General features: G+C 44.2%; 1 protein-coding gene across 1 annotated transcript; it reads right to left on the reverse strand.

Moving 5' to 3' along the window:
• Nucleotides 1-571: 571 nt before the first annotated feature.
• On the reverse strand, nucleotides 572-12,542 carry LOC104037232 (urea transporter 2-like). The gene is made up of 8 exons (XM_009491109.1): nucleotides 12,377-12,542; nucleotides 9,844-10,033; nucleotides 9,231-9,359; nucleotides 6,555-6,747; nucleotides 5,555-5,702; nucleotides 3,862-3,996; nucleotides 2,262-2,311; nucleotides 572-841 (listed from the first exon to the last, which is right to left on the reverse strand). The coding sequence occupies exons 1-8, from the start codon at nucleotides 12,540-12,542 to the stop codon at nucleotides 572-574; spliced, it is 1,281 nt and encodes a 426-aa protein (XP_009489384.1).
• Nucleotides 12,543-12,800: the final 258 nt, after the last annotated feature.

Below are 12,800 nucleotides of genomic sequence, written 5' to 3' on the forward strand. Positions count from 1 at the left end.
TTATCTTGGCGCTTAATGAGGAGTCAGAAGATGGCACCAAAAATTGTATGCACTTTGTAAGAATATTTACCTGTGTATGTTGTAGCTCTTAAGAGGGATTAAGAGGGTTAGACATTGATGGGACACAAGAAAGGAAGAGATCACTCTGTTTATTCAGCTTTCAAATATACATATTCTTAATTTGAAGTGCAGCTCTTGACATAGTTCTTACATTATTTATTATTATTAGATACCAAGTCCTTCACAGCATATTTATTTTGTTAAATTACACATCTGAAATTAAATACAGCCTCTTGTCAACATTAATGTTCTTCTGCCTATTCTTACAGTTATTATTGACAAGAGGTGACTTTCAAGTTAACAGCAAGTGGATTGATAAGGCAGCTGTTACTCTGTTACCTGCGTGCTTTTTGGAAAGCTTAGCTCAAGGGCAAATTGTGTTTCCTCCAGAGCGTGGGATGCCAAATCCCCAGCCTGCAGACCGCTGCCAAAGGTGATGTTTGTAGCTATGGTGTGCTTGGCTAGCATCTGAAAAACTGACCCAAAACCCTACACCCATGGACGATTGAAATCAGTAAGCGTGGCGGTTTTTGGGGGTGCACAGAGGGGTGCCTCCTGTGCTTATTTTTGAGTCGCCGGAGGGTTTCTGCTCCTTTCGTTTCTGCTCTTCTCTCCTGCTCTCTGATGCTCTTCTCTTCATTCTCAGGTAGTAGATCTGGTTGGCTTCTGGGTAGGTGACTTTGCAGAGGGGCATTTTGTAGATGGCTGGGTTGTCTGAATTGATCAGCAAAAAGAGAAGTGCGGAGAAGCAGAAAGGCCAGGTGCAGAGTGGCAGCCCAAGCTGGGAGGGGAAAGGACAGACAGACAGGTGCATTTTGATACCTCTTTTTGCATGTTCCCTTTGCTAACTTCTGCCTGTTGCTAAATCCTTACATTTGAGAAGCTGGGAGAGCCTGTGATTTCCCTGAGGATAGCATGACGCAGGACATGCCTTCCTGAACCCCCCCATACAGGATCCTCCATTTGGATCCAGAGGACGATGCCCAAATGCAGGAGCCTACATGGTGGGCGCTACATGTAAGCTAGGTTCCTGCTGGTCACTGCAGGATTGGGAAGCTCCTCTGCTACCAAATGCCAATCCCGCTGCTCACACAGAGGTATCTAGTTTAATGGAAATGTACGGGGCTACGTAAGGCATCCCACGCTGGAGACCTCACTCCTCTTGGAGATGCAGTTGTTGGCCAGAAAGGCACTTGGCACCAATATTGAAGCAACTGAATCAGGCTCCAGAGCTCTGCTGACTGTTATGAAAGCTAAGGCGCCCAGCTCACATGTAGACATTTAAATTCTCTGATAAATGAGCTGAATCCTACCCTCACTGTCCTGTAAAATGTCGTGTACTGAGAGCACTATTCACACATATTGACTGTCCTCAATGCCCATGTGTTACTGGCATCGCATCCAACCCTTAGTCCTGCTCTGTGACTGCACCTCTTGGCCTGACTTGAGGTCTGCCAAAAACAAGATCACAAGAAGAAGTAGTAAATGTTCTTTTTTTTTCTGATGCATCCCAAAAGCAGGTGTGCTTAACAAAGCAACCCATCTGCAGGGACCTGCATGGTACTGAGTGGATGCCAGATGAATACATTTAATGAATGAAGCTGCAAGTTCTATTTTTTTTTTTTCTTTTAAAGTACTAAATCTATTTTGTTAAAATGTGGTTTTGCTTTAATCTCTCAGATCTTAAAGAAGAAACAAAGCTTGGCATTTCTGGCTCCACCTCTTTCTTGATCTGTCCAGATACGATGATTTTATATTTAAGACAAGAGTCTCCTCCCCCATTTTAGTTCTCATATCCAGATCAAACTTAAATAACATCTCTGGGTAGGGTGGGAGAAAGATCTCAGAAGAAGCAAGGAAAAATTTAGACCATTGGGAATTGTTCAAAAATATTGCCTGCAACTCAATGTTGCATCTCAAACTGCTCGCTGTTGCTGGAATTCACATATACATGCACAATCCTGCTGTGGATGACATGCTCCAAAGTCTTTGAAATCTTATTATCAGCTGCAGAATCTGCAAGTGCACAATTCAACTGACAGAGAATCTGTACAAGACCTGCCATTGGCTGCAGCATTCTCATTTCAGGCTATCAAAACTGACATGGAGAATTCCGGGGTACTTCCTTAGCAATATAGCATAATCAAAATACAGTTAAAACAAACCAACCAAATCCCCATTAAAAAAAGCCTCAAACTTACCACAGATAGGGCATTAGCAAGAGCTGCTCCAGAATAGGCACAAAATAATGCTAGAACAGAAGACCAAAGACAACTCAAGATGAGGAAAATCTTGCTCATCTCTCCAAAGAAATTATTAGAAATAGTCATATTGTCCAAATGCACAGTAAAGTGTTCTTCCAGCTAGTTGATGTGAGGATTAATGTTATAAGTTAACAATTAGTTAAAATGCCCTAATGCTGCATCTGGCCATGTAGACATTTGGTCCTATCTGCTCTGTAGAGATGGATGGCGAATGAAGAATGCGGTTTTGTGGAGAGGAAGTGATGGTGGTATTTCTTTTATCTTAATTTTCTTTTTAATTGGCACAACTTGACCTGTGTGCAGTGGGGGATTACAGGGATGCTCCTGTACTTGGCACTGGTGAGGCCGCACCTGGAATACTGTGTCCAGTTTTGGGCCCCTCAATACAAGAAGGACATTGAGGTGCTGGAGCGTGTCCAGAGAAGGGCAACGGAGCTGGGGAAGGGTCTGGAGCACAGGGCTGATGAGGAGTGGCTGAGGGAGCTGGGGTTGTTTAGCCTGGAGGAGGCTGAGGGGAGACCTGATCGCTCTGTACAGCTACCTGAAAGGAGGGGGCAGTGAGGTGGGTGTTGTTCTCTTCTCCCAAGTAGCTAGCGATAGAACAAGAGGAAATGGCCTCAAGTTGCACCAGGGAGGTTTAGATTAAATATTAGGAAAAATTTCTTCACTGAAAGGGTTGTCAAGCATTGGAACAGGCTGCCGAGGGAAGTCGTTGAGTCTCCATCGCTGGAGGTGTTTAAAAAATGTGTAGATGTGGCACTTAGGGACATGGTTTAGTGGTGGACTTAGCAGTGTTAGGTTAATGGTTGCACTCAATGATCTTAAAGGTCTTTTCCAGCCTAAAAGATTCTATGATTCTATGAAATTCTCCACCAGTGTCTGTCCTGTGGCTTCAAACCACAAGCAGTTACCAGTGAGCCTCCTTGCCCCAAGGTGTCAGAGGTGGCAAAGCAGGAGATAAGACAGCCAAGGACGAAGTCAAAGAAGGGAAAGCTACAGAGCGATGCAGAAACTGTGCTCCGGACAGAAAACTACTGAAATGCAAATGGTTGGAGGCTGGGTGAGTCTTCATGGGAATTTTAGATATGCTACACTGTTCTTAAACTCTTCCCATAGAGTCTGTTTTTGGCTGCTGTTGGAGATGGGGTCTTTGGGTAGATGGATTTTAAACTGACCTTATACAATAGCTCTCTTATGACACACTTCTCTAATGATACTTATGAAAAAGCTGCTTATATGAATCTGTTGAGTGGCTAATTTGTTAAACTTCTGCTCATGGCATAGCTTGTGCTCCTTTCACAAACAGTACTTCCACCCTTTCTAGATGTTTTTAGGTTACTGGAGCCTACAGGCCCTTCCCTCTGCATGTGCATCTTGCACATCCAACCTCAACTCTGACACCATCACAGAAACAGCTCTTGCATAGTGCCTAGTTTTGCAGCAGAGTAGAAGCCCAATGTTGACTCTAAACCTGTACTACTCATAGACTGCCTGGCTGCACAAATTTTTGTCTTCCCTTTATGTAAAAGATACATACCACAGGCAAGTGCCAGCAAATGAGTCTGCCAGGTCAAGGCATAGAACATGCCCCCAATCGCGATGCACGCGAGTGCGCAGTTGTAATTGTGTAAGCCAAGGTAGATGCTGTCAAGTGGTGATGCAATGCTCAGTGCTGCAAGACAAAAGGCAGGGCTGTGAGGTCAGGTATGAGAGGTTTCTGCAGCAGGACCTGTCACTTGCTGGGAATCCCTTGTCTCCTCCCTATGACATCTAGACAAATGTAACCATGCTCACACTTGCATAACATGCACATGCAGAAAAAAGGATGAAATCAAATGAAGCTCATTATTTTGGAGATCTGATAGTATCCCTAGGGTTGGAATTTGGCCCAGTCTCAAAGGTTTATTTCAGGCAAAACTTTCTGTCTGTGCACTGAGTGTGTGGTAGTTAGTCCCCCAGATGACCAGCTGGAGGATCCAGCCAGAGTGTAGGAGAACCTTCTCACCTGGGTGCCCTCCTTGCAGAAAGCTGTGCTCACATGTACTGTTTAAACCTCATACGTACCCTAATCTTGAATATCAGAGGCACAGCTGAGTGTCTTTTGTGGGACTAAGCAGGGTTTTCCATCTCTTCCTAGTGACCTTTCCTACCTGTGGTCTAGATACTAGGTGTGGTCACTCCATCATTGCTGTGGAAATTCTCCACTAGGTTGGGAGCTGAGGGTCTGCTCCAAACCTGACCTCACAGGTACTTCTGCAGGATTTCTCTGAGGCTTCAGGAGTCCCAGTAAAAAGAGCACAGTATGGAGTGCATGGGCCACCTTCATGTCACTCTTAAGATTAATATATTTCCTGCTATAATGTCCTCGTTTGTCTTCTGTTTCATCACCATGCTTATCCCCAGATACTTTCCCCTGACCTTTCTCTTCTAGATTAAATGTCAGACCTGTACAAAACTTGCCAAATGCTCTTAACCATACAAATTGTGGATAGTTTTGTTTAAAAAAACATATATAAGGCAGCTCACATCTTGTACAAAGTGCTTGAGAGTACAGAGAACTTTTTGTTGCATGACTGTGCCTTTTCCAAGGTTGTTGTCTCAAGCTACACTTATTCCATCATATTTTTTTAATTACAATCAGTCACATAAGTGACATTAATCTTGTCTAACTTCAAGGGTCAGATTCATCTCTCTTAATTTAAGTTTGTTTCTCTGGTTAGTGGAGAGACAAGCCATTTTGACTGGCATTCATTTAGCTATTTTTACAAATCTGCAGCAGGGTAGAATGAACTGCAACCTAGAAAAGTCTGTTTCTTTTCATTGACTGATCAGCTTTGAGGTAGACATCTGCATGTGGTGGTAATTTAAAACACTTGCGGTGGCAAGAGATCAGTTCTGGAACTATTTCTCTAGGTTTCTTTATCATCATCTCCGTGGGATTCATCACATCCAATGGCAGGAGGGTTAAGCAAGGTGGAACAAACCACCTGCCTGAGTTACAAATCTAGTAACAAATTCAAAGCTTAAAGAAATTCTGCTTCTTCTGTTCTTGCCTTCACCATGTTGTGTGACCTTCAGTAAGACCTTCCAAATTTAGAGAGGATTTCAAAAATAGGAGTGTTGCCCCAGGTATGTCCAAGCCCATAGAACTCTAAAGTCTGGACAGAGTCATATAATGGCTAATGTGAAGATAATCTAGCTAAAAAATTGCTTTGGTAAGTATTTCTTACCTGCCAACATCCCCACTGTTGATCCAATTGCAGCATGTAAACAAATAAGTGGGGACGAGATAAGCAAAGCAACAAGGAAGATGCCGCCAGTCCAGGGGTTTTCACAACCATACACTTGACCAACACCGACTGGGATGGATTGCAAGAGCTGCAGCAGCCAGTAGAAAAGGGCATGTTATGGTATGTCTGTACTCAGCAGGATGCAGCAGTTATTTTGTCCAAGCTATTGGTTAGAAAGGAAGGAAGCAACCCTGGCTCTGAGTGGGTAAATGTGGGCTCTCATGCCCTTCAAACCATAGTTCATTGTTTGGTTTGAACTTCATCAGCCCAGGATGGACTTTCATTTCTTTTGGGATGGCAATAGGGTGGGTGGGGGGCTGGGGGGTTGGGGTTTTGGCTTTTTTTTTTTTTTTAGGTGACTTCAGTGAGGGAGAAAAATGGTAACCTTCCTAGGCAATAACACTATGGTGGGCCTGGCTGATTTGAGTTTATTATATATTATATGAAGCATATCAGTTACCTTTATGCAGTTTTGGGAAGGTGATCCTCTAGAGCTAGACCTGAGGGGACTGGGTATAATGAGTTTCTGTCCCTTCAGAATCCTGATGTTTCTTCTGTCTTTTGATATTGTCACGGACTGTCTTTCTGATGTTCTTTTAACCACATCTGGACAGTGGGAGTGTATATCCAGATGTGAGCCTGTACTGACAGCAGTCAAGACTTGTTTCGGGGCAGTCCAATTTTAGGTGAAGTGAGAGGCTCAGCAGCTCTTTTCCCTCAGGCTCGATCAGCCTTTCTGCTGGATCAGCCAGGACTTTCCCTAGGGCTTTTATGGCACTGTCCTCTACAGACTGAACCGAGCCATGTATTTCTGTGAATTGCTACTGGCTGTACATATCAAACAGCCATGCTGACCCACATGAAATTGTTATCCCAAGCTGAATGCCTTCACACTCACCTTTTTAATGAAATAGCGTAAACTTGTTAGAGTGAAGCTTACCAGTGGCACATTGATTGCAGACCAGGTGATGTTGGGCACTGATGCTACAGGCTTGATGAGGGTTGTAGGGAAGAAGGGGTTGTAGTGACCTGTGGCTGCCAAGTACAAAGTCACTGCAATATTGAAGGGCAGAGTGAAAACAGGAAGGTCCCATTTACTGAAGATGGATCCCAAAGCACTGGACAGGATTGGACTGAGAACAGAAGGAGAATAGAAACAAGTATAACTTGTTCATAACATTTACAGTGGCGAAACAGTCTACCTCTTTGGTCATAAGCTCTGGTGAATGCAAGCCAATGCCATTCCTTTTAGAAACATCAGGTAGTGAATACCTTTAACATATTAGTCTGCATCAGACAAATAGTTGCAGAACACTGTTCATCTTTTCGCAACAACAATCACATCCCTTCATGGATGGTATAAACTCCACACCCTTCTCTCAGGGTGTCGCTGGCTAGAGTGGAAGCGCTCTGATAGCTATGCCGGGCTCAGGAAGACAGCAAAGAAATGCATCCAGTACAGCATTTAGGCACGGATGGAGAAAGGCAATCTGGCTTCTTATTTGGTAGAAAAATCTAACAAGAAACAGAAAAGCAAGTTTTGGGAATGCCACATGAAGAACTGTGGAGAAGTTTAGATGGTCTAAAAAGCTGCTGTCTTGAGGAGGCGAGAGGGAGTTGGAAATTACCTAATTTGCTTTTTTGTTTATTTGTTTGTTTGTTTAAATAGTTTGAAGGATATCAGAAGATGGTTTTGGAAGAGAACTAAAGCAGAAGAAGTGATCAAAGAGGATGGAAAATCTTCCATTAAGAAAGATGGAAAATATTTACTATGTTAGACAGTATTTCAGGGGATTGAGGAGTCTTTAGGACATATGGAGCCTAACAGAGCTGTGACAGGTGTTGTGCCAGGCATGACCCAGACCTTGATGCTCCTGCTTATGTCAATGACACTGATGTTACTATGTGCTGCCCAGGTACCACCCAAAATCATATGGCATTTTCTGAAAACTAAGCTTCCTTCTTAAGAAACATGACTCAGTACATTTAGCCCGTAAAGTATTTGGGGTGACCCTCAAAATATTTAGAGACTGAACACTAAAAAGCATGCAAACCTTGAGATGCCATAAGTTTCCCGAAGTTCTTGGCTGTAGAACTCAGGATATAAACCACACCAGATCTGCTTTCCTCAGGACATTTCAAACTGCCCTATTTCCACTTGAAGTGGGTGTCCTGCATGAATGCCTTTGTGGTTGCATATTGGCAAGATAATATCTGCTTTTTATGGGGCCCAGAAAGCATGATACTCTCTTCCACTGTATGTGGAACAGAGTGAAAGGCCAGGTCCTGTCCTTGATGGCAACAGAGTGTTCTGCTGCTTGCAGCTGAGCTTTCCTGACATAAGTGAGCTGAGCAGCTCTTATGGTCAACCTCCAAGTAGCAGTGGACATTGCACAGTTTACAAAAATTCATTTTAAGGACTAAGTTTTCAAGAAGCTGCATTTGAGTCCTAGAAAGTAATTAAGCTGGTTCTAATTAAAAAAAAAAAAAACAAAACAAAACCACACCCAAATTATTTGGCATTTCACAAACAACATCTTGTGTCCTGTTGTGTAGATAATATCAGTGGAAAAAATGCTTTGTTCTCCCTGTATAATCTCAAATGAAGCCTATTCTTTTATGACAAATTTGGTTCCCAAAACAGTTTACAGATTTCCTTGCTTGTAGTGGTAGGAAAAAATCAGCACTTCAGTGAAAATGGTGTCCTAATTTCTGTGCTGAAATACAAAGGTTCTGCCAGTTATACATCTTGTCAGGAAAAAAGGAAACAATTAAAGAAATGCTGACTTCTAAAGCTGAAATTCAAAGTATCAGTTGAAAAAAATCACTGAAATGTCTAATTTCAAAATCTTTCAGCTTTACCCTCGAGTCTTGTGAGCTAAAAGTATGAAGAAAAGTTTGAATAAAAAGCCTCAAGGAGTTCTGGCAGACAAGACAAACTAAACATTCTTGCAACATGTCCTGGGTTTTGAGAGGTTGTTACAAAATGACCTTTGCTGAGAGTGACTAAAGAAATAAAATATGGAAAAATATCTGATTTTAAAAGCAGTGAAATGCAATGATGACTTGCATCTTATTGCTAACAGTGATTAAAATGTGACTCTTGAATTAATTTCAGTTAAGGCTGTTAAATAGATTCTGCAGCGCTGTTAGGGTCCATATTTAGAAATGGTAAATTTAATCCTGAAAGGACATTGTCAGGCATTCAGAGTTACTTGGAGGAATTAATTTTGCTCATGACTGGTTGCATGTCAGAGAAGGGGAAGATTGAATTCAGCCCGAGGGAGAGCACCGGGTCGGTTCAGCGCCTGGATGAGGAAGAACCGTTGCGGTGTTGGGCACAATGACGTCTACCCTGAATGTGTCCTGCTGATGAGGGCCATTTGCAGAGCGTTGAAGTGGGGCTGCTTTGTCCATGTGCTATAATCTGTGTTGTCTGTGCACTCGACCTCCCACCAATGTGCCTCACGAGCTCTGTGCATCAATGAATGCCTCTTTCCAGTGCCACGGTGGCTAGAGCTGCTGGCGTATAGGGTACTTCCACTGTGTTTAAGACGTATGTAGCAGGACTCCTCATTCTCTGAGAGTTGTCCCTAGGAGGAGAAGCAGCACTTACCAGGCCATCGATATAACTGCCACAGGAGGAAGAAGCCACCAGTAGTAATCCCCTTTGTCAGAGAAGACGGCTATGAGCAGTCCCACCAAGATCCCATTATAGCCGTGCAGCCCAGCTGCAATGGCTGATCTGTGATGGAAAGAAATGTTTGCAAGGTAGCAAGCTGTGCTGGAGGTGACCTGTCACAGGGAGCCACTGAAACACAATTTGTAAGTGGCCTGCTCCCAGTGAAGGGAGTGTAGGGGAAGTATGAAAAAGCGGTGAGGTAACTGCCATATTGCACTGCACTGGTGTGTGGAAGGCAGGAGTTTGGAGGCTGTTGAATGGCGATGATCCAGGGGGTTTCCCATGACCCAAAGGACCTACATGACTGTGATGATGGCTACCGGAGAGAGAAAACTCTCTGCTCTCACAAAGACAGCCAACCATGGGGACAGGCCAGTTCTTCCTGGACCATGCCTCTGTCCCCACGTAACTGCTTCCAAACCATCCACAAGGAAAGCCAGTCTGCTGTCTCTAATGTAGTCAAATGTGGGGCTATGACCTATCAGTGGCTTCCTGATACCATAAGGACCGATTTTTATTAAGTGCCTGGATGTGAGGTACCACCTACCTGTCCTGACTGAGGGCCAGCGCAGTTAATGTCGACGCGGTCATTCCAGTACAGCCTGTGAGCATGCACCAGGGGCTCTGGATGAAGATCCCCACTAAAATGATCAGCCCGCTGAGAGGGTTGTTGACAAACATCACCTGAGAGGTCCCTCGCAAGATCCAGTCCACCAGCTGGACCATTAGGGGCTTATCTGGAGGAGATCAGATAAAAACGCTGGTGATAAAACATAATTTCATCAGGACTCCCTCAAAGCACGCTCATCTCTACAGTCGCTTTCTGGCCACGGAACAGAGGCAATGTATCAACAGGACTGTAAAACTGGTCTCTGATTTATTGATGTCTGAGCATATTTTGCATCTGGCACTTGAAAAGCTAGTGGGGATGGATTGGGCACTGCTATAAAGTTCATGGAGGAATTCATAAAAAAGTGGTTTATTTATGGTGGTCAAAGAATAGTCTTTCTTGCATGGTAGACTGCTTAAGGTTCTGCTATAAATTTCATGAGGAGGTAGTCCCTTTTTGGTGTATAATTCAGATGCAGAGAAGGACTTAGGCAAAGACTGAAACTAGTTTGTACGTGGATAGGGAGATATGAAAAGGAAACACTTTTGCTGTTTTAGGGACCCAGAACATGGAGGTGCAGTGTATATAGGAGATGGGGTCAAACTGTCAAAGGTGTCTAAAAAAGTACTTTGGGAACCGAAGAACCTAAATTAAGGGAATAGTTATTATAGCCTGGGCTGTAGTCAGGGGAAAGAAGCGTTTCCAAAGGACAAAGAGCCATTGCTCATTAGAGAAGACTATTGAACCCGGACAGAGCAAACGGGCACCAAGCTCGGGTACCTCAGGTGAGTGCAGGGGGGAGGTGGGATGTGTGTGGGGCTGAGGGCAGCCTGTCCGAGGGCATCTATGGACAGTGCTCCTAATGATCTCTGTGGGGCGAGGAGGGCCTGGTAGCACTGCAATAAGTTTTTGCTGCTGGCTCTTCTACTGCAATTTGACTTGAAGTCTTTTTCTGCTATGCTTCTGGGAAAGGCGTAACCATTTCCGTACTGCTGTGCATTATTAAACATGATACAAGGAGGATAAATGAGAAAGGGGGGTGCTTACATGTACGTGTTCATGCAATATGTATATACAGCTTTCATCTTCTTAAATATTTAAAATTAATTCAATTAGTTTAGATTGTTAAGTAGACACAGCATAAAGTGCCAGACTACTTTTTGCATCCGGGCAATGACTTATTCCTAAAAACTCCTCTCTTCCGCACTCCCTCCTTTCCCACTTCCCCGTGTTCTATTTACAGTCCAGTCTCAAGTTTTGCTTTCTGATGAGATTAGCTTAAATGGAGGATCTTTGAAGGGCCAAGTTCCACTCTGCATCTCTTCAGCATCACTGGGAAAGCCCTTCCAAGAGGCTGGAGCACAAGTTGAGGGACAGCTTTGCAAGCACCCCTCAGGCTGTGTGTTGTTGGGGAGTCAGGCAGTTACAACCAGGGAGGAATGAGTTCCTTAGAGAAAAATGACCAGGCTTGTCTGAAATAATGTTTACTAATATTTGGTGTCAAGCTATGAAATATATCTGCAATGCTCATGGTTTTGGACACAAGTATAAATGGAAGTATTCAGATATAACCAGTGGGCAGTGGCCAAGGCTTTTTAAGTCACTGAGTAAGAAAAGCTGTCTACCAAGCATGCACTACTGGAGTACAGAGAAAGCAGGAGGAGAAGTTCCCCTGTGGCTGGGGATCACACTGCCAGCCTGATGAGCTCCCTGCCTGGAGGCATCTCAGCCAACCTCCTCTACCAATGTTAGCCACTGCACAGCCTGGCTATACACGGCTGTCTCTCACTTCTGTTGCTGGAGTTGTACTGCTAACGAACCTAGCCTTGACAGAGGACCCACAGTCATACATAGCCTCTCAAAGCCCCAAATCCCTAATAATTCTGGTTAATGTGGACCATCTGCTCATATATTTTTCCTGTCTGGACAGTAAACCTTTGAGATCAGTACTTGCTTTGTATTTTATAGCAACATAACAGCCACAGTACTTATTGCTCCCCCAAGGCTGGTAATACAAGAGCCTTTGCCCACACAACCAGGAGTCAAGTCCCCATCGCCAGCCCACACGCGGACGAGGAGATGGTTGCTGATCCAAAGCACTTACAAACAAGACTAAATCCCCAAACCTGACACGTGATTCTGGGGTATATATATCTCCCGCTATAAGGAACGTGATGCTAATGACTTGTAACTGATTAAGTGTAAAAGACGTCTTCTGCCTGTGCTGAATTATGCCTGCAGCCATGGTAATGGCAAGAGGATGCAGTGAGATCCCCTTCCTGAGAATAATATGATCTGGGTTAAAAGGCCAGAAGTTTGCAGAGAGCTCGGACCACGCTGCCTCTGCTCTGCTTCAGGGGGTGAAATGGCCCCTCGTCTTGTGCCCCAGCACTGCAAGTACTGTTGGCAATATAGACGTTCCCATTAGCTCTTCCTAGCCAGAGCGCCCCAAACATATCCCTCTGCTTACTTTTCATCCACTCTTCATATTCTTTCATTTCTCCTGTGAGATACCCGAAAACTTGGTGGATCCGATTTCTGCTTCTCCCCAGCAGGTCCTGGACTCTTGGCTTCTGCTCCACATACAGCTGTCTCTCACCGGGATGTTCAGCCACAATGATCTCTCCAAGCTCCATCTCTTTTGGGTGGTGAGAAGAGGTGACTGTGAATCACAAAACCCATGTGTTAGAAAACCTTTTGGGTTGTGCCCTGGCAACTTTCTGCTGTACTTTAGAGCCCCATGGTGATATCCTTTTTCAAAGATGGGATGTTTAATGGAGAAGGGACCTGCCTGAACCGCTGCTGAGAGTGGTGTGTGCTGCTGCCTGGGGCAGTGGTCTCTCCTCTTGGGGATAAGGACCAGGAAATGACCCACTGCTGTCATGGAGCTGTGG

The sequence above is a fragment of the Pelecanus crispus genome, chromosome Z (assembly GCF_030463565.1).
Source record: "Pelecanus crispus isolate bPelCri1 chromosome Z, bPelCri1.pri, whole genome shotgun sequence".
In the NCBI taxonomy this organism is placed as follows: domain Eukaryota; kingdom Metazoa; phylum Chordata; class Aves; order Pelecaniformes; family Pelecanidae; genus Pelecanus; species Pelecanus crispus.